Source organism: Erpetoichthys calabaricus, chromosome 18 (assembly GCF_900747795.2).
Source record: "Erpetoichthys calabaricus chromosome 18, fErpCal1.3, whole genome shotgun sequence".
NCBI classification, from domain to species: domain Eukaryota; kingdom Metazoa; phylum Chordata; class Cladistia; order Polypteriformes; family Polypteridae; genus Erpetoichthys; species Erpetoichthys calabaricus.
The window spans coordinates 40,092,634-40,115,232 of NC_041411.2; the positions used below are offsets into that span (position 1 = coordinate 40,092,634).

At 39.9% G+C, this 22,599-nt stretch overlaps 1 protein-coding gene across 2 annotated transcripts in view; it reads left to right on the forward strand.

Annotated features, from left to right (window-relative positions):
* Positions 1 to 22,599, forward strand: part of LOC114668853 (plexin-A1-like) — a 727,343-nt gene that overhangs the window by 525,277 nt on the left and 179,467 nt on the right. For both annotated transcript variants that reach the window (XM_051921286.1, XM_051921287.1), the window contains exons 11-12: positions 10,254 to 10,350; positions 19,625 to 19,815. In XM_051921286.1, the coding sequence (XP_051777246.1) occupies positions 10,254 to 10,350; positions 19,625 to 19,815 (288 nt within the window). The remainder of the gene's footprint in view (positions 1 to 10,253; positions 10,351 to 19,624; positions 19,816 to 22,599) is intronic.

Genomic DNA, 22,599 nt, shown 5'->3' on the forward strand with positions numbered 1-22,599 from the left:
ATGTGTGGACTACAAGTTCAAGGAGGTTCTGCTCAAGCTTCATAAAGCACTGGTGAGGCCTCATCTGGAGTCCTGTGTGCAGTTTTGGTCTCCAGGCTAAAAAAAGGACAAGGTCCAGAGGAGAGCAACTAGGCTGATTCGGGGCTACAGGGGGTGAGTTATGAGGAAAAATTAAAAGAGCTGAGCCTTTTCAGTTTAAGCAAAAAAAATTAAGAGATGATGTGACTGAAGGGTTTGAAGATATAAAATGAATTAATACAGTGGATCAGGACTGCTATTTTAAAATGAGTTCATCAAGGACCTGGGGACACAGTTGGAAACTTAATGTTAAATTTCATGCAGACATTAGGAAGTTTTTCTTTACTCAAAGAACCCCAGACACATGGTTACCGAGTAGTGTGGTACACAGTAGGCCTTAAGGGACTTTTAAAGCTCGATTTGCTGTTATTTGAGTGGATAAGACAAGTGAGCTGTGTTCGGCTGAATGGCCTGTTCTCATCTAGATTGTTCTAATCTTCTAATGTTCCCTTTAATTAAGCCCATTTTGCACACCATATGATTCCTTCCCATGGTTGCAGCATTCCTTGTAAATGGAGTATCAAAACTCATATTTCCTCCAAAATGATTACGATTAATTTTTTTATTGGTTTGTAAGGAGCTTTTACAGAGAGACCACTATGTAACGTTAAAAACGTATCAGAAAGAACAGATTTTAGAAATTGATAGAGGCTTAAGGATCTAACAAGTACTACAATATCAATGCTCGACTTTCAACGTGGCAGTGTTATTTGGGACCTGCTGTGTTGCTTCTTTCCCATCTTCTGTGAAAATGAAGGAAATCAGTTAAAGAAAACATGATAGAACTTGGCAAAATGAATATCTTTTTTTATTTTTAAGTTTTTTGTTACTCGTGACAGAAATGATTTGAAAATGTAATAATGTGTGTTTGCAGTGTTAATAGCATGGTAAGTTAGGCCTTTTAACCGACTGTGGGTTGCTTTGAAATAATTCTACTTTCTAAAAGTCCAAGCAACAGACATGGTTGGCAGAGTTATGATGAACCCATAAATCAGAAAGAGTTCATCTCCCCTGTAAGTGCTTTGTGATAGGTAATTGTTCTCAAAGCTACTCTGCGGTGGTGTATTGGTGTTAACCATGAATTTTAAAAATTTGAGAAGCGTGTTATTGTGGTTTTTAATAAATATTAATGTGTCCCTTCCGCTCACTTTCTTCAGATGTTTATCGTCAGGCTCAATGGTATTCATGTGCTGAACTGAGACACTGCCACTGCATCCATAATAGCCTGACGCACGTTGGGTCCAATTTTCTCGAAACAAAGCTTTAGTTTTGATGGCCACATAAAGATTCTCTGTGAGCTCTTTGCCGTTTGACTGAATGTCATTCACTGTGCTAACTTGCTTCAGTTTTTGCGTTGGAGTGTCTCACAAGAGAGTTCCTTGTTTTGTCTCTGCACAAGTTACTGATCTGAATCTGCACATACTTTTGGAAAACTAGGCAAGTGTGGGAGTTAATTAGTTTGCAGAGTCAAAGAGAAGACGACAAGCACTTTGATGAATCTGTGCACCCTGTGGAACCTCGATGTCTGAACTGGGTTTTAGACGGGCATAAATGGGATGCCTGCTTATTCTATTCCAGCAAAGTGTCCAGTGAACTTAAGTGAACAGTCCACCTGGTTCAAGAGCAGACATAGAGAGTTAGTCGCCAAATCCTGATTTCTGGTCCTTGGTGATTGTTGAAGAGTCTCGTTGGAGTGTGGTGGCTCCAAACACCCAACAACGCCTTTGTTGCCTTGAATGTTAATTCAGAAAAGCCTTTTAAAAAGAGATTGTACACCTTCTAACCTGGGATTTCAGGCACATTTTTGTTTTCCATTTCAGAGAAATAATTGATGAATGAGGTGCAAAGATCGTGTCCCATGTGATGATAGATGTGAATATTTTACCCTGCTAGAGACCCCTTTTCTTAAGGGTTCAGTATAAGTTAGAGAGAACTTCAAGACAAAGCATTTTTCAGAAGTGAAAGCGGAAGTTCTTCTTTGCATTTTTAATACTTCACCTTTTTTTTACTGTTTTCCTCCGGGTGCTCCGGTTTCCTCCCCACAGTCCAAAGACATGCAGGTTAGGTGCATTGGCGATCCTAAATTGTCCCTGGTGTGTGTGCCCTGCGGTGGGTTGGCACCCTGCCTGGGATTTGTTTCTGCCTTGCGCCCTGTGTTGGCTGGGATTGGCTCCAGCAGACCCCCCGTGACTCTGTGTTAGGATATAGCGGGTTGGAGAATGGATGGATAGATGGACACCTTTTTTACATGTTAAATGCGCCTTTTCAAATTAAATGAAATGTGCATCAAGATATGTATCTACTAAACCCCCAGACCTACAGTAAAGGAAAACTGTGAAAAATAAGAAGCCGTTGATAATTTTTCGTGTTTTCTAAATTCTTACTTCTTTCAGTTCCTCCGGGAGTCTCCAACTCCGGTCCTGGAGGGCCGCAGTGGTTGCAGGTTTTAATTCTAACCCTTTTCTTAATTGGTGACCTGTTTTTGCTGTTAATGAGCTCCTTTTCCTTTCATTTGAATTGACTTGTTTTTTAAGATTTGTTCCCCTGAATTTCTTCTTCATTCTTCTGAATTGCTTCATTTCTTTACTGAAATGGCATCCCAAACAGAAAAGAAATGTGAACTGAGTGAGCCAACAGAGTCACGGCCTCAAACTCCAACCAGTTTCACACCAACCAGTTGCTTAATTAGGCTCTGATTCTTGTCGTTAATTAAACCCGTTCTTTAATTCCATGGCTTGTTGCTGCAGACATTTCTAAAATTGTTGATTTTCTCTTTTCTAAGAGCTCTGTTCAAATGTTTTGAGGACCTGAGCAGATCAACATTGCGGACACCTTCAACTTTTTTATTGAATGATGGACACAGTTTGCTGGTCTTGTTTTGGCTCATTTTGTATCTTGTTATTGTTTGGCTGCTTATTAAGAAAAATAAACAGTTAAGGGGTCTGAATCTTCAAGAGCAAATCAATTAAAATTAATTCAAAAGAAGTTAATTAGCAGATAAAACAGGTCACTAATTTAAAAAAAATAATTAGAATGAAAACCTGCAGCCACTGCGGCCCTCCAGGACTGGAGTTGGAGACCCTCTGATCTTAGTTATAATGTGTTTTTTTTACTTCTGGTCACTATTATATTTCTATTTTGGCAGCACACCATTAAAAAATACAAACATAAAAAAATTGATCACACGGCTAATGTAACTTTGCCAAGTATGGGTCTTCAAAGAAACATTTACATTAGGATGTAAAAGCTATGGTTTTATATAGTCAGAAAATTGAACCATTTGACTACCTTCTCAATTGTCGCTGTGCGTTTCTGTCCCTTTCTCCTTCTTGTCTTCTGTATCCTGGACTTTTCTTACCTGTCTCTGTGCAGTCATGTTTGCCTGCTGTTTAATTGCAGTATCTTGTATTCTTGTTGTTCTTTGTCACTTAATCGCCTTCTGCAATTTGTTTGATCCTCAGCAGATGTCAGTGCTCTTTTTTTCTGCCATTATGATCTTTATCACACGGTTCTGTAATGACTTTGCTGCAAACACATCACTACACATCACAGGTTGTCATTACTTGATTTTTTTTTTTTTATTTCCTGAACATATCAGGTCCTACACAACTTTTCGATTAAGATACAGATCAAGGTCCTAATTCCATTAGTTTTTGAGTAATCACGTGGTAGGCAGATAGACTTTAGCATTTTATATATATGCTAGCTGTGCTGCTCGTCTAAGATGAGCTGATATCTAAGTAATCAGTATAGACCTCTGCATTAATGTTTGCATTGCACCATGCACTCCACTATATGCAATATGGTATGGGATTGTAAAAGCAGTGTTAATGTTTGTGATGCGCCATCTGTTAGAATGACAAATGCAATGCCTTTTGTTACTAACAATGTTTTTAATGCTCCATCTTTTGAAATGACAGAGACATAGCAACCAGATGGCCACAAAGACATCCTTTGATTAAGGTGGATAGATTTATCATGGTATCAAAAGTCTACTTAATACTTCTAAGAAGCATTTATGAGAAGCACAGTGGGTTAGCACTGCCAACTCACAGTTTCAGTTCCCTGTGTTTGAATCCCATGCACTGTTCTTGTCTGTGTGGTGTGGAGTTTACATGTTCTGTCCATTTCAGCTTGGGCTTCCAGGTCTTCCAATTTTCCCCCCAGATCCCCAAGTATGTTGGGTTCATTGCAACATCTAAATTGTCCCAGTGTGAGAATCTGTATGTGTGTGTGTGTCAGTGGGCTCTGCAATGGACTGACACCTAGCACAGGGCTGTTTCTTGCCTTGCACCTGTGCTGCTGGGGTAGTCTCCAGCCCACAGCAAACCTGAATTGGATTAAATAGGTTTGAGAAGAGAGAGCCTCAGAGCAGAGTTACCACACCTCCAGATCGAGAGGATCCAGTTGAGATGGTTTGGGCATGTTGTAAGGATGACCCCAAAAGGGGATGTCTCAATGAGAGGTGATCCAGCAACAGACCCAGAAAGCACTGGGAGGATTTAGACTGGCTTGGGAACACCTCAGGAGGAGCTGGGGGCAGGGAGGTGTGGGCTAACCTGCTGGGCCTTCTAAAACCATGACCCTCACCAGGAAAAAACAGTGGAGAAGATGAGATCAGATGGGTTTGAGAATGTTACATAACTTTATATTTTTGTAAAACCTCTCATAATATCTGTGCATTGAATATGTAAAGAGCAGTGTATTTTACTATTGACCTTCAAGGCAGGCAATAAAAAGTTATTCCGCTTAACCTGTTGGATACCTGGAAGTCCAGTTAAAAACATTAACACAGTGCTGCTGAATGTGAGGTCGCTGTGTACTCTCCCTCTGGATGTTTAAACTCTGCCACTGTGCCTCGGCATCCTGCCATTACATTTCCCTGAAAGCTGCAGCACCAATAATCCTATTAAACAAATTTAAGCCTTCTAAAAGTTTATAATGAATAACAACTACAAGCCAAAACCCTCCATCAAAACAAGATTGTGCCAACAGTTTTAATGGGATGTGGTAGTAGGCAATTGATTTTCATCCGCAAATCCCACTAATACCACACAATAACCCATTCCAGATCAAGTGTCCGGTTTTCTGTACTAATAATAAGGCACTGGCACAGACATTAAGAACAGAAAGCATCACCTTTACGTGGCATGAGGAAAGGTGAGCAACAACCGGAAGCTGTTGTGTGCCTCTGAAAGAACTAAAATTGCATTGCGTCAGGAAGCATTGCACTAACATCCAATACCTGACACACTACTTGATTTAACATCTTGTATTTTCTTTCATTATTTGAATAATATACTTAGTAGCCACATAATTAGGTATACCTGCTCGCTCATAGCAATAGCCTACTTCTGCAAATAGCCAATCGGGTGTAACTCCTTGATGATAATATCACACAGAAGAGAAGGGCCAGATTCACTCAAGCTAACTGAAACATTATAAATAGTCAAATAACAGCTGCTAACAACAGCTGAGTGCATAAAAGCGCCTTTGAAAGCAAAACAAAGTGCCACGCTCCGTGTTTGTTTTTCCCCAGCAGCTGACTAACATCCATCCCATTGGAAACTCCTGCCTTTTTAACTGGTGATACTGGGATAGGTGGCGGTCCGTGTCTGAAGTGGAAAACGCGTAAGTGCCAGTACTATCTTTTTTGTTGGCGTCTAGGTTCTCCTCCCAATGTGTTGTCAGTGGTTGGGGTGTACCCCCTTGGAGTTTCAATTGTGAAGATATTCATACATTAGATCAGAAATCCTGGGGGAGGGCGTTCCAGGCATGAAGAAATACATATACTTGTTTGGAGAGCAGGGTTCAATTGTGTTGATATAAGTACTCCTACATTATTTGGGAAATCTCTGTGGGTGTGAGTGCCTAAGAGCTTTGAACACTAAAATATATGCACATTAGTTTGGAGAGCAGGGTTTGGGGGTTCCTCTAGGAGTTTTCATTTTGATAGTACAAGTATTCGTACATTATATTGGAAATACTCAGTAGTGGGAGATCCCATCAAGAGTTTTGAACGCTAAGATTTATGTACATTAGTTTGGAGAGCAAGGTTTTGGGGTTCCTCTAGGTGTTTTCATTTTGATAGTACAAGTATTCGTACATTAGATTGGAAATACAAGGTGGTGAGAGATCCCATAAAGAGTTTTGAATGCTAAGATATATGTACATTAGTTTGGAGAGCAAGGTTCTGGGGTCCCTCTAGGAGTTTTCATTTTGATAGTACAAATATTCCTATATTAGATCGGAAATACCAGGTGGTGGGAGATCACGTTAAAAAGAGTTTTGAATGTTAAGATATATGTACATTAGTTGGAAGATCATGATTATGGGGTTCCTCTAGGAGTTTTGATTTTGATAGTACAAGTATTCGTACATTAGATCGAAAATACAAGGTGGTGGGAGATCCCATCAAGAGTTTTGAACGCTAAGATATATGTACATTAGTTTGGAGAGCAAGGTTCTGGGGCCCCTTTAGGAGTTTTCATTTTGAGAGTACAAATATTCATACATTAGATCGGAAATACAAGGTGGTGGGAGATGACGTCAAGAGTTTTGAATGCTAAGATATATGTACATTAGTTTGGAGAGCAAGGTTCTGGGGTCCCTCTAGGAGTTTTCATTTTGATAGTACAAATATTCGTACATTAGATCGGAAATACCAGGTGGTGGGAGATCACGTTAAAAAGAGTTTTGAATGCTAAGATATATGTACATTAGTTGGAAGATCAAGATTATGGGATTCCTCTAGGAGTTTTGATTTTGATAGTACAAATATTCGTACATTAGATCGGAAATACCAGGTGGTGGGAGATCCCGTCAAGAGTTTTGAATTTTAAGATATATGTACATTAGTTTAGAGAGCAAGGTTCTGGGATTCCTCTAGGAGTTTCAATTGTGATGTAGAAGTACAAGTAGACTGGATATCTTGGGGGTTGTGTGAGCTCCCCTGAGTGTTGAGCACTAAAATTTACATTCACTAGTTTGGAGAACAGGGTTTGGGGGTTCCCCTAGGAGTTTTGATTTTGATAGTACAAGTATTCGTACACTAGATTGGAAATACTCAGTAGTGGGAGATCCCCTTAAGAATTTTGAATACATTCATTAGTTTGGAGATCAAGGTTCTGGGGCTCCCCTAGGAATTTCAATTGTGAGGATACAAGTATTCATACAGTAGATGTGAAATCTCTGCTGGGTGGGTGAGTTCCCCTCTGAGCTTGGAGTTCTAACATTTATTTATATCAGTTTGGAGAGCAGTGTTTGGGGGGTTCCTCTATGAGTTTCGATTTTGATAATACAAATATTTGTACATTAGATCAGAAATCCCGGGTGGTCGGAGTTCCCCTCAGAGTTTTGAGCATGAAGATATACATACAGTATATTAGTTTGGAGAGCAGTGTTTGGGGGTGTCCTCTATGAATTTTGATTTTGATAATACAAATATTTGTACATTAGATCAGAAATTCCGGGTTGTCAGAGTTCCCCTCAGAGTTTTGAGCATGAAGATGTTATTTATACATATGTTAGTTTGGAGAGCAGGACTTGGGGGCTCCCCTAGGAGTTTCAAGTTTGATCATACAAATATTTGTACAATATATCAGAAGTCTTGGAAGGAGGGGTGGTGCGAGTTCCACTCAGAGTTTTGAACGCAAAGATTTATGTACATTAGTTTGGAGAGCAGGGTTTGGAGGTTCCCCCAGGAGTTTCGAAAACAAATTGAGATACATACACTGGATTGGAGAGTGGGGGGCTGGTTCCCTTTGGAGTTTCAATCGAGATGATACGGTAAACAGCAGGAGGGTGCCCCTTGATGAGGGCGAGTTGTCAGTACACAACCATTTACTGCCAGTACGCTGCAGTGAAAAATGATAAAACTGTCGGTACTCCTTCAAGTTCTGACTCCAGTGCCCTCAACTGCATGCAGTAAGTGAAATGAGTCAAATAATTTTTCTCCCCTTTGTCAGCACATGTCCTTATCGACACTTGCTCAAGTTGTGCAACTTTGTAGAAATGAACGAGAAGTGCCACTCTTGACTCTTGTTTCGCAGACTAAGCACATTTTATAACACTACTACATTGGCAGCATGATGAATGATGTCAATGGCTGTTTGAATATCACAGATTTCTGAAATTATAGTCGTTCATCTGTTTGGAAGAGGAACATCCCTACACCGCTTCTTTCATCTCAGTGAGAGGAATAATCAAACTGTATTTGCATCAGAAATGAACAAAGAGTATTTTGTCAACTAATGGCTGCATCAGAGTTCTCAGACTATGTATTATTTTTAAGTAAACTCCATTCCAGAAAACTCAGCACTCCTACCACCTCCCCCCGCATCCACCTCCCCTCCAAACTTGACAAACTCCCAGAAAGCCATGAATCATTTATTTCATCTCCTCTGACATGCCTGTCATTTTCTTGCGAGAGCTGTTCAGATTCCTTCTCCAAAGGAGGTCGTTACCTGTCAGTGAAAATTCCGGCTCCTCTCAGTACCGTATTGATCGGTGCCCAGGAAGGGTGTTGTGGTGAACTTGCGTGTAGAATACTGATGGTGCCCATGGGGAAAGGGAGACAAGGGTTAAACTCACCACAGTGGGGAGACTGGAAACTCTTCCTTCCTTAAGGCTGTATTTCCCTTGTTTTTGAGACGTTATATATGGGGGTTACAGTTGATATTCAACCAACTTGGAATGTAGATTTTATTGAAGAAAATCTAAACTGTAACTAAGTTCATTGTATGTCTCTGTGACCTCCAAAAAGAGAAAAATGTGCTTGCCTTTTTTTTGTTCCTTTGCACCAAGAACCATTTCCTTCCCACTGGGAATGCAGATGTGAAGAGCTAAGCATTTTATAACCGCATTGTATGTTCTAATAAAGGTCATTTTCTTGAGAAATAATGAAAGTAGAAGCCAAAAATACCCATGTCTCAAGAGAAGCTATACATTTTTCCCTTAAAATGGTGTACAGTTTTGTGCTGGGGAATAGGATAAAAAAGAACCTTGAAGATGCTGATCTGGTGTAACTTAATGCTCCATGTTGAAGGTGATTTTAATTTTTTTTTGTAACTCTAAAAGCACTTGTTGTGCCAGCCTTGCTGACAGCATTGTGCTGAAAAAGCTTGGATGTAATGGTTACCAGACTTGGCTGAAGACCTGGCGATAATACAAGTGCTGGTCAGTGGCTCTGTGGTTTTGCCTTGATGCTGCCGTCTTGGGTATTTTTAATGAGGGTTGGAAAGAGACTGCGTCAATGGACACAATGGGTATGCCGCGTTCAGAAATAATTTTCCCAGTGGAAAATTTCACTTGTATGCCCATTGAAATCCTAGTTGGATGATGCTGTCTGAATTACTGTGTTGCCCTCTTACCTCTCTCAATAAATTAATATTCATAAGGTCAGCTAGAAATGGCATTTTTATGGTCCAGACATATCTGGAGTGATGTGATACTCAATTAAAGTGTATAGAAGCCATATCTTGGTTTTCTCCTAAAATGCCAGGCATAATTCATGTGAATACAGCAAAGTGTGGATGTGAGCAGGGCCATCTTAACAGCATTATAGGTCCCCGGACAAAGCAGTGCACTGAGGCCCCAACCTACACAACCACTTAGCAAGTCACAACATACATAGATTAGCATGGGGCCCCTATGCTTGTGGGGCCCCCAGGCCACTGCCCAGTGTGCCCATCCATTAAGACAGTCCAGGACGTGATTACATCTCGCCTGAAGAAGAGGCCTGAGTGCCTCGAAAACTTGCATTTTGTAATCTTTTTAGTTAGCCAGTAAAAGGTGTCATTTTGCTTGACTTCTCACTACATTCATAATGGCTAACACAGTATAACACCCTAGTGGTAACTCTGGAAATTTCTAAAAGCCATTAATGCAGTAATAGAGCAGATTAAGGTGGTCTTGCTGTAATCCCTAAAAAAGAAAAAATCTTCCATCACTTACTTGATCATATCTAAGAGGCAATTTGTGTCCTTGCAGATCCAGACATCAGCCTCCTTCCATCTTGTTGTTGTTGTTGACTGACATGCATTTTCGTCACTCAACTTGATCTAGCCATTCAAATCATTACATTTGCCTGCCTTAACATTTTAAGATCTGCTTAATAAAGTACAATCTTTTTTTCCTGTATTGCTAATTTGTTTAATTTTGTGATTATTTTTCAGTATTTCTACGAGGGTAACGATATCAGCGATCTTCCAGTTGATTTGTCCGTGGTATGGAATGGGAACTTTGTTATCGACAATCCAAGAAATATTCAAGGTAAGTCTGGCCACAGAGCCTTACTCACTTCTGTGTTCAGTTCGGTGTCAACGTTTGTGTTGGGAGTGCATGAACAGTTTATGATTCTCCAAGGGTCTCATCGTGTCAAGGAATCTAGGGTCGAGGAAACCAGTCTTGCCTTTTTACTTTCTCATATAGGGAAAGTATTGTAATCATCCAAAAATTCGATTTCGAGATTTTGATGAAATCTGCGGTGGGCTGGCGCCCTGCCCAGGGTTTGTTTCCTGCCTTGTGCCCTGTGTTGGCTGGGATTGGCTCCAGCAGACCCCCGTGACCCTGTAGTTTGGATATAGCGGGTTGGATAATGGATGGATGGATGGATGGATTTTGATGAAATTCGACTTTTTAGACCTCCCTGACTTTCTCGTATATGAAGTTTAGGGAAAGTATTGGAATCCTCCAAAAATTCCATTTTGAAATTTTGATGAATCTCGACATTTTAGACCTCCCTGAGTCTGAAAATACCATTTTTGGAATTATGTCTGTTTGTCTGTCTGTGTGTGTGTGTATGTAAACACGATAACTTGAGTACGCTTTCACTTAGGTTAATCAAATTTTGCATACAAGTATTAGGTACAAAACGTAGATTTTAACTATTTCCATTAACTGGAAGTGGTACTTTACCTTTTATTCATTCAGAGTCCGATTTATTCAACTTTACTTTTATAATAATTGTCCACTATTTTATGAATTTGATTTAATTTGTTGTTGATGGTTCTTTAATGTACATTATATTTAAAAATATAATCATTGTCTTTCAGTTTACTCCTCAAATATCCATCCCCATATCTGAGTATATGAAAAGGTCTGGGGGAGATCACTCCCACTTTTTTGACTAGAGATGGCTCCTTCGTTATATTATCAACCATAGGGGGAAATGTTAAAAATCTTAAAAGAAAATGCATTGCTAAATCATATAAGGGTATATTGAAGCTCCACCCTAATCATGAGCTGTAAGCTGTGTCAAATATTCTTCTGATAATTTTAGGCTTCAATGAAATATGATATCCCTGTATCATGTATAAGAGATGACCCATGTACAGTATCTTTTCTCCTGCGTCCATCATCATTTTGTACTGTGCCTTTTATAGTTTACACTGGCACAAAGTACTTTTCAAAGTTATTCTTATAATAGCACAAATAGTATTGCATGTTCTGGATGGTAACGATAGCAAGTACGCACCGAGCAGAATGAACATGACAGGACGTCCAAGACAATAAATTACACAACACAAGGGAAAACAAATGTCGCAAACAAATGTCATTAATAAGTTTTAGCTACCAAATTCCCTGAAGTGACAAGTTCTAAGTCTTACTCAGAATGGTGGACATGAGGGACCTTCAAGAAAGGACATCCATTCATTCATAATTCAAGGTCACAGAGATGGGACCCAAGGCCATTTATCACTTAACATTCTCAGAAGTGATTTATCTAATTCTGAGTCATGGTGGTAAGAGGCTCACCCAGCAGTCGCCCAGCTTGGATGAGATGGCAGGCAAATTTAGAGTTCACACTCACTCACTGGCATAGGGCCTGATTTTTGCTCCCTGTGACCAATGTCCTCTTTCGTGTGTGCAACAAGTTCTAAAATCCAACAATTTTGTCACACCAGTATTAGCAATGCATTTCTGTATGTACCACAAAAAAAAATCACACATTTGGTTATTTACCTTATTGCATATTTAAAGAAGAAGAAGATATTTGATGTTAAGTATCAAAAAATTAACAAAATTGATATAACCCAAGTTTTTTTTTTTTCTTTCAATAGTTTCTTTCTACTCATAAATTCACTGAGTATTTAAAACGTTTCTCTTCTGACTGTTTCTGTCTTATATAAGTTATAAACTCTATCAATATAAACAGTCTGTTGAAAAAGATTTTAGTTCTCACCAAGTTTACTAAATGCTCAGAATCTAAGTGGTTCCTGGATTTTGTTTTTATATTGTTCATTAGAAGTTCTCTCTTGTAGTCAGCACTTGAGGCCTAGAATGTGACCAAAGTAAAAAGAACTTCTTGAGGTGATCCTGTTGTTTAGTAAGTGTAACCATATCTGAAAATGTCTTTGCGGTTCCGGTTTCTAATTTTTCCTTAATCCGTATCTCGAACATTGTGACTCAACTAGAACCAGAAATTGTAGTCCTTCTTCAACAAAGCGTAGTATGTAATGGCCTATTCCTCTGCTCAAATCTAAATGAATTTTTTGCGGATTAGCGGGTGTAGAAAAAAAACAGTCCTTATCAAAGATAAACCAGTCTTTCGATTCAATATACAGTGGAACCTCGGTTCACGACCATAATTCGTTCCAAAACTCTGGTCGTAAACCGATTTGGTCGTGAACCGAAGCAATTTCCCCCATAGGGTTGTATGTAAATACAATTAATCCGTTCCAGACCATATAATCCGTTCCAGACCATACAAACTGTATGTAAATATATATATATTTTTAAAGTTTTTAAGCACAAATATAGTTAATTAAACCATAGAATGCCCAGCGTAATAGTAAACTAAATGTAAAAACATTGAATAACACTGAGAAAACCTTGAACAACAGAGAAAACGAACACTGTAATAGTTCACGCTATAGCGCTACCAACTGCTGGCTAAAAACACTTTTTTTTTATGAGTATTAAGCAAAGGGAAAAAAATGAACATTTGAAAAAATCCGTAATTTAATAAACCACCAAGAAAAGTAACATTGCAACAATGCACGCTACGAACTGATCGCTGTAAACAGAAGTGAAAACAAAATCAAGCCCAGTGCATTCTTTAACTGCCTTCCTACCTTATGTGTCCATCTCTTTCTCTCACGCTGCCTGTGTTTGTGCGTCTCTCTCGTGCTGCCTCTGTGTGTGTGTGTCGCGCTCACTCGCTCTCTCTCTCTTGTTCGCTGCACAGGAAATGCACAGGGAGAGACTGAACATGTACAAACTAAAAGGGAAACTGGCTTGTTCGTATACCGAGTGTGTTGTCATTAACCGAGGCAAAAGTTTGGCAAACTTTTTGGTCGTAAACCAATTTGTACGTGTACCGAGACGTTCGTGAACCGAGGTTCCACTGTACAAGTTTTCTATCTTCACAGTCGTCTTTACAGTAGATTCTTACTAGCCTTTCGATTGAGTTTTAAGTTTTATGACTGAAACGAAATAAGATTTCTGGTTCAAATGTTGTTTGAGAGGGTCCACTTTCTAGTCACTCCATGCTTAATCTGAGGTCCATGTGTTAAAAGATCCAACATACATGCCAACTTTGCAAATGTCACCATTCGTCTCCCGAGTGGTTGAAAATTTCTCCTAGAAGCACATGCTGACCCTGGCGCTATGCAATGAGTCTGTTTTGACAAAAACCTTCCGTCGGCCATTTCTATCTTAAATCCCAAACACTGTTTTTCGATTCTACTTGAACTCTCTTCAGCTTTGCACTTAGACATGGTTAAAACGACAAAGGAACAACAATGGAACTGACAAACAAACAACAGCATAAACCGTTTCATTTAGCACAATTGTGTTTGAAATTCATTTAAATTGGGTCTGTGATGAATTTAGTTTAATTTTTATAGTTTAATTTTGGTTGAAAGTGACGTCTTTTTGTGAGCAACCCTGTAAAATCGATCACTTACACACTCAACTTAGAGAGAACATGACATGAATTAAAAAGTATGAAGAATGTTGTATCAATGACAATGTCATATTTCTCTATAAGAACAACTCCCTGATGTGCTTTCTATATGCTTTATGGTTTACTCTTTAACTCCTGCAGAATATTGTTAAGGAGTATAAGCGATGTAATGATAAAAACGTTTTTGCAGAAGACAAATGTTGACGTAGCTGTGAAAGTTCTGACAGCCAACCAAGCTGACTGTTCCTGCAGCATAATCGATGGCAAACACTTCAAAGATCGCTGCTCTTGAAAAGTAATGAGAGTTTGTTTTTTGCCCTGGAAATTTCTACCTTAAATTGCATGTAATTTGTCTATTTTTGTTGCTGCCTTCTAGATAAATTTTCACCAAACACAGATTCTCAAGTCCGGCAATGTTGAGCTTGCAATACTTTTCAAAGATAATAAAAGTGAAAAATTAGACTCCGAAGCCTAGTGTACATTCCACGCCGCGTACCGAGCCGGCTCTGACTGTGAAGCTGCACACAGTGTGCAGCATCCCAAAATGAAGAAATCCATCACTGCACACTGAGGAGTAGCATTTTCTAGTGTGATTCTTCTAAAGCCAATTAATGGCCATGTTTTTGGAAACAAAAGGTGAAGCAGTGATCCATGAAACAGAATCTTAAATATATCAAGGTAAAAAATGGCCCATGGGTTTATTTTCCATCCCCAGTACAAGAGTTCATAAGGGATTGGGCTATAGTTTTTTCTTTTAATTTACAACTCTAGGACTTGGCTTCATGTCTCTTGTCACGTCATTGTCTATGGAGAGTTTGTTCGTTCTCCTCATACTTGCTTGGGTTTTCTTCTGGTTGACCTTTTAGGCAAGTGTCACACTATACAACTTCAAGCCACAGAGCAATTGACACTTAACAACTCTAGTTGGTGGATCTCATTCCCTTACACAAATAGGAACCTCAGGGGGTGATGGATTCAATGACTTACTCATAACATTTCCGTATATTTTTACATTTCCACAGCTTTTCAAGCTTTCTGGATTTTGTCAGCTGGATAATGTTCTGCTAGACAGCCCCAGTGGCTCTACAAATGTTGGGTGATCTATGCAACAACCCTGTTTTTGATGAGCTAGGCCGCAGTCACATCTTTTTCCATTTTCCATTCTGTTATAGTATGACAGATATAAGACATCAAACAGATAAGCCTCTCTTTTGTTTGTGTGGTCCAAAACACTGGCGTTCCTTCAATATCTTTTGTACTTCAGCTGAATGGTCATTGGTGGCATTGGTGGACTTGGGACAAAATCAGTTCTGTGCCATGGCTAACCATGACTTGCTAACATTATGTAAATGAAGGTTTCAACTAAAAACCGCTGGAAAAGTCAGATGTGGAAACAAACTTATGTTAACTACATCCTTCCATTCATCCATACAAATTAAAATATGGGATAGGCCAGAGCAGTATTAGGCACAGGGCAGGTACCAAGCACAGATAGGGTGCCAGTACATCCTAGTGTATTAAAATTTCAAAGATGTTGCTAGAACCATCCAAGTTGTTCCAAGAGTTTGATGCCTGGAGTGTAGAGGTGGGAGTTGGGGGGTCCCCTTGTGTTTACTTTCATTAATGGCAGCCACTCATTATCATCATAATATGACGACAGGTTGCTTGGAGCATGTTGGCCTTCATAAACACAAAAGAGGGGTTTGTCCTCTTTGGCGTCCAAAGTGTGCGCCCCTCAGATGAGTGTGCCGTAGGTGACCACCAAAGTCACTTAATGGATTGACCAGCTCTGTTTTCAAGAACCATAGTAATGCACTAAATGTTTAACCAACTGCTACCAAGTAGCTACTATATGTCCACAGACAAGAGCCACATGCTAAACATTGATCACTGCAGTGCTGGTTCACCTGATACTGCCGAGAAAGACCCTGTCTTCCCATAACCTTTAAACTGAATAAACCGACTCCCAAAAAATGGATCGATGAATTTCTTCAGGACAATTCTGTGTTTGCATGAGAATTCCAGAGAATGTGGTGGACATGTCACTCCCTTTGGATCTACCAAAAGGTGAAGCTGAGAGAGCAGACCTTCTGCCATTGCATACTGTGTGATTATGGTGGGACAGACTGCACCTTCTCCCTTCATTATGATGGAAATATCCAAAAACCAACTAGACTATCCTTTCTCTCTATCTCCCTAATGTCTTTACCAACTCTTCCCACCCAGCAGTAAGAGGATTAAGAAGCTAAAGGCCCAGCACTGCTCAACAAAGTCCCACCCCTGTGTAATAAGAAAATGATACAGCAATTAAATGATTCATTTAGTTCAGTTTAATTAGCAGAGGCCTACTTACAGGCTTACCCGTGACAGATTAGATTATGTTTAGCCTTTGCCAGATGAAGATGTTACACATCTCAAGATTTGTAGTGTAATAAACTTGGCAGCACTGAATCTAAATAGCTTAAGTGTAACACTTAACACTTTATCATGTCCAAAGGGCTTTAGAGCTCAAACTATGGGATCATTTTATATTATGAGACCATGAATACCTGATCTAGTGCTGCCGTGGTTTGGGTTTCTTTTGCTGCATCAGCATCCAGATGACCTGATATCATCGAAGAAACTATGAAGTCTGCTTTCTATCAGAAAATTCTTTCCAGTTCAATTTAATTTTTTATAGCACTCATTACTGAGTACAGGCTCAGAGTGGTTGCACAGATTCACAATTATAAAGCAGTAACACCAGATTGCTAAACCTTAAGGTATTAACATACATAATCGCCCATTATGTCTGAGGTTTTCAGGTTTGTTTTATTTGAACAGGTCACTTCTTGATTAGTGAAAAATCCAGAGGTAAGAGGTAAGGTCCAGCCACACTTACCCATCACAGGGCCGGAGAGGTATGAAGAATATCACTGGACTTTGTATGTGTGACAATACATTTCAATTTGATTCATTCTAAAGCCTCATTTGAATGGAATTAGTTTTACAACAGGTGGTGGGATAAAGTGATCATTACCGGAGGACTTCCATAATTTGAGTCCATTCCAAATTGCTGAAATGATTGTATTTTACTGATTCACATGGAACTAGTTTATTTTTACAGACATTTTATTGAATCAAGAATCTTTATTGCCATTTGCATTTTACAGTACATTGGAAATCCCACACGGTTTTATTTAGTCAGAACATTCTATAGACCTATAAATCACGTATAAGTTGAACCCGCTGTAAGTAAATAAACAATGAACAATTACTCAGACGATAGGCAGGTCATACAGAAGCCTCTATACAAAATAGTATTATTACACTTCAACAACCTCACTTGCAAAATAGCCAAATTGCATATATTGTCTGTGAAGAAATATTGTACACGGTAAAAGGCAGTTATTGCTTACAATAGATAAAGGCAGTGTAAATAAATCTATAGGCAAATCAAATTTGATGAGTTAAAAATGTTAACAGAGTAGAATTAAATGGCATGCATTCAGGTTGCCATGGAGGCTATTGTGGATATGGATGTGCTATACAGTATCCGATGCTATTCTGCACATCCTTTGTCAATCTGGTGTACTGTCTTTGGTGTGGGGGGGGAGTGCTGTCCTTGGTGTGTTGGTTCTTGTTCCTTTTGGTCATGAGGTTTTCAGGTCTGTGACACCTAAGACTGTACTGGGTCTCTTGGCAGGTAAACGAACTGTGGCTTGGGTGATTAGGGTCCTTAAGATTAGCATGGACCTTTCTCCTGCTGTAACTGATTTCAAGGAGTTCATTTGGTGGTAAGATAAAAGGGGCCTTAAGATTAGTGTGGACCTCTCTCCTATCGCAACTGATTTTAGGAGGTTCGATTGATGGTAAGGTAAAGGGCAATCTCTGAATGTGCAGTCTCTTAAAAGTTACTGACACAAGCAATTGGGAAGAGACTAAAGTTGCAGAGGGATCTCTGATGTTAATTAGTTTACCCGCCACCTCCTGGTGCAAAACTAATCCCATCTGAATATGGCTTAAGACATTACTATTGTTACAGTGGACGTGCTCATTTTGAATAGTGCAATATAAAGCAAAGACCTCTTGACTTGGATGGCATTTCTTGTGTTCTTCTTCCAGGGCCGTTTCTGGGCAAGCATCTAGGGCACCCGCTAGTGGTCACGTCACATTACTGCAGCCCTATGTATAGATTCCTATTTTTATTTTGTTTAGAAAAATTTATCTGAACAGGACCGGAACACAAATAAATGTTTACGTTGTGAGCCTGCACTGTCTGCACTATGCACAGCATAATCTGTTGCCCAGAAATGGCCCTGGATGACGCAACTTTTTTTTTTTTTTTATACAATGCATTCCTACAAACACTCGGACTCAAAGCAAATGTCCGATTATATTGTTTTGTATTATTTTTCCTTACTGGCGATGTTCGGTCTTAATGTCTGACAGCCTACATAGTCAAACAATAACACAAACAACAACAATGATGACGATGTTGATGCCAACAGTAATCCTCAAATTGCAGCATAGAAGAGACAGACATGGCGAAATAAAATGAAACAATCAAAACGGCAACAGAACTGTAGCTCTTGAGTGAATTGCTAAAAGCTTGTTTAACCCAAACTATGATCGTCTCCCAAATGAACATACTGTACATTAATACTTGTGTTAAAACTTAGCAAATTCCATCCTCTGTTGCTCAATAGCATTTGTGAGATTCGCTCTGGGCATTCTTAAGCAGTTGTGTGTTTTTTTGGATAGACAGATTGCATTATTTGCATACACGAGCATACGGTAAATAGGAATTGTGGGTAAAGATTCCTAGTTAAAGATAATATATAATCAATTTAATATTAGGCTAAGTTTTCAATTTATTCTATTAATTTAAATGACATGTACAGTATGTGTTACGGTAATGTCTTAGTCTTGTGAATTTCCCCTTGGGATTAATAATGTATCTATCTATCTATCTATCTATCTATCTATCTATCTATCTATCTATCTATCTATCTATCTAAAAAAAAAAAATTATATGTAGAACGTCACCATCATCAAAAGGCACACATTTAGCTGGTGGTCTAAATATTTAACTATAGATATTAAATTCTAATTTCAGCCATAACTTAACTGTTTCTTTCTGGATTTTCTTCAGAGAAACGTCAAAAAGCGGTAAATGAAAACTACTAATACAGCGCGATTCCTACTTATTTTCTGAAATGGCACCCCTCAGCAGTGTATTTTTCAGAGACAGTATTGTAAACAGAGGTTGCTATAACTCCACATTCTCAAATTGTGAATTTGAGGTCCTAAATACTTCGCAGTCCCCAGTCCTGTCTCCAGGTTTGGCAGTGATGAATCCTCTCAAACCAAAAGGGGTGGTGGGGCGACATTTACAACTTCGACTAGGGCAGCAAATGTCCTGGAATCGGCTCTGGTTACTTTATAGTCTTTCTTGAGATGCTTTTGAAATTTTCTTGCTTAGAGATTTCTCTTTCTGCTTCACATTAGCTTGTGTTTTATCCATTCTAGAAAAATCTTTCTTCCCACTATGACTCAATTCATTTATATGTGTGAGTCTAGAGGGGTGTGCTGCTACCACTCAGTGTTCCTAAGGTGACTTGTCCATTAACCACCTTCTCAATATTTTTCTTTCAGCCCACCTGTACAAGTGCAGTGCCCTACGGGAGAGTTGTGGCATGTGCCTGAAGGCTGATCCTCGCTTTGAATGTGGCTGGTGCGTTCAAGAGAAGAAGTGTTCCTTACGGCAGCACTGCTTACCCCCTGAAAACAGCTGGATGCATGCCAGTGCTGGAAATAGCAGGTGCACTGATCCCAAAATTCTGAAGGTAAGCTGAAAAAGTGAATGGAGGAAGAATGAAAAGGTTTGAGGATGGCATAGTGTAGCTTACATAACATTGTTAAGATCAGTTTAGAGTTACTGGGAATAAGGGATTGGGAGCCATGCCTTTGTAGGGCCCACTCAGACACACTCACACAGGGACTCATCCTGAGTTGGCAGTTAGCCTGAACTGCATGTCTTTGGGGTTAGGGTGAGAAAACAGTCAATTGAGGGACGGTGTGAGGTTTCTCTAGGTGACCACTCCATCATGGGTCTGAATCCTAGCTGCTGCTTACTGAGGCAGGGGATTTCCTTTCAGCATTGTGGGGGTAAAGAGATAGGGGGTTACAGAAGTTAGCTCAGTGTCACGCAGATGCAATGTGTGTCACTTCCAGCAGAGGCCCTCACATTCCCACTTCCTCCCACACCTTGGAAATAGAATGGTGGGCACAAAGATAATATTTGATGCTGGCCATCATTTAGGAAAAGCATACTAGACACTGCTGCTTTCTCTGGGTCACGGTGAGAGAACCAGAGGACCGTGAGGAAAATATCCAAACTACATATGGAGGGTGACTGGGCATGACATTTGAATTCGGGTTTACTTAATACATAGGGCATCAACACTTATTCACCACCATTCCAAACATGGTGTCACTGCACAGGTTATCAGTATAAATTTATTGATTTTAGTGGGTTTTTAACCATAATGAGTTAGCGGCTCATGTTTGAATGCATGCATTCGTTTAATGTCCTCCCTGCGTGGAGTTTGCATGTTCTCCCCGTGTCTGCGTGGGTTTCCTCCGGATGTTCTGGTTTCCTCCCACAGTCCAAAGGCATGCAGGTTAGGTGCATTGGCGATTCTAGATTGTCCCTGGTGTGTTCTTGGTGTGTGTGTGTGTGTGTGTGCGCGCCCTGCGTTGGACTGGCACCCTGCCCAGGGTTTGTTTCCTGCCTTGTGCCATGTGTTGGCTGGGTTTGGCTCCAGCAAACCCCCCGTGACCCTGTAGTTAGGATATAGTGGGTTGGATAATAGATAGATGGATGGATGATTAATAGGTAAGTGGCGTGGTACTTAACTGGCACCAAGCTAGTATAAATAGGAAGGAGTAAGTGCTAAAGAGAACAGAAACAGAGATGAAACAAAGACGAACCAGGGTAACAAAAGAGAAGTCGATCAAGAGAAGAACTCAAGAGAGTGTCAGGACTGATGTCTGTCGTAAGAGTTCCATGGTGTCTTAATTTCTGAGAAAGCAGAGGAGAATGGAGAGTTGTTTCAAAAAAGGGGAAACTTTAGATCCAGAGCATGGCAGCATCAGTGCTGAGATGGCGCGGCTCTATGAGGTTGTTGGGGTCTTCATAAGGAGCGGTGATATGATAATCTTATTCTGCCAAGTGATCTGCAGGTACCCATAGGGGTGACGGATCGGGATGCAACTGGCTGAGCAGGAGAGATTTGTTCCAGTGTCCTAACAGTGAAAAATAAAATACATTGTAGATATGTTTTCTTTGGATTTTAAAAGTATTTATTTCTTTTGTTTTTTTATTGATCTCCTGAAGACTTTGGTTTTATGGGCACAAAGAAAGATGTTTTTTTATTTATTGAATGATTTGGTATCCACTGTGACACTTTAATTCTTTTGATATTTAATAAACACTAAGCTTTTGCACATAATGTTTGATTTACCTTCTGACTTCCTACTGGTCTTTTACATTCATGATCTACTAAATGGCCCAACAGAGTTGGTGCCCAAGGCTGTGGGCACGGGGGCATTGCAATTTTATAATCATTTTATACCATGCCTAGGTCCTCATCAGGGCCGAGTGGTGGCTTTGTGGCTAAGGATCCATGCTGGTATCTGGAAGGTTGCAAGTTTAACACCCATTAGTGCCAGAAGGGTGCCGTACAATGGCTGACCATGCACTCTGATGCCAGCCACAGAGGTGATGTAAAAAAGACAGTTTCCCCTCAGGGATTAATAAAGTAAAAAAAACAAATAAAAAAAAAATAAAAAATTCTGAGTTGCAAGTGAATGTGACATATGGGAGGAATACCTGGAGAAAATCCACAAAGATCCAAAGAGACTCCATATTGAAAGTGAGCCCAGCACCACCTGCACTAACCTGTGCACCGCCAAGCCCCAAAACTCTAAAGTTTTTGTACTATTGGAGCATCCACTGGTGAGGTGACTTAATGAAAGTCGCACAGTGCGTCAGTGAAAGACTTTGAAATGGCTGCCTGGTGCTTTACACTTGAGTCATACTGCCACTCAGACTCACCATCCCTCACTACCCAACTGTCCATATAAAGAGGAGCTCCCATCAAACATGTCTAAGTGAGACATAAAAAACGCTGTGCCATATTCAGGATGCAGACATGTCACTAACCAGGAAGAGACCCAAGTGCAGCAGGCCACCTGTCTTACCATCAAATGAGATGGAAACATTTTAGAATAAGGGAAGAGCTTGCCAACCCTCCGCAGTAGCCATATCTTGACCCTAACTGGTACCCAAATTCCAACCAATGCTAGGAGGCGCTAGTGCCACCCAGCACAAAACAGTTTCACTCCCCCAGCACTTATATAATAGCTGATTGTTGAAATCATTTACAACAGTAAATGAAGTAATTGTGAATATAGTGGGGAGCATGAGACAGGCGCTGCAGCTCTCTGATGTGATTTCATTAGTGGGCTGACCTCAAAAAAAGGCCAAACTGTTTGTGGCTGACATCAGAGAATGTCGGTTCAAGTTCACAGCTAGGGCAGTGGCTGAAGTGAGGCGGAAATTTAAA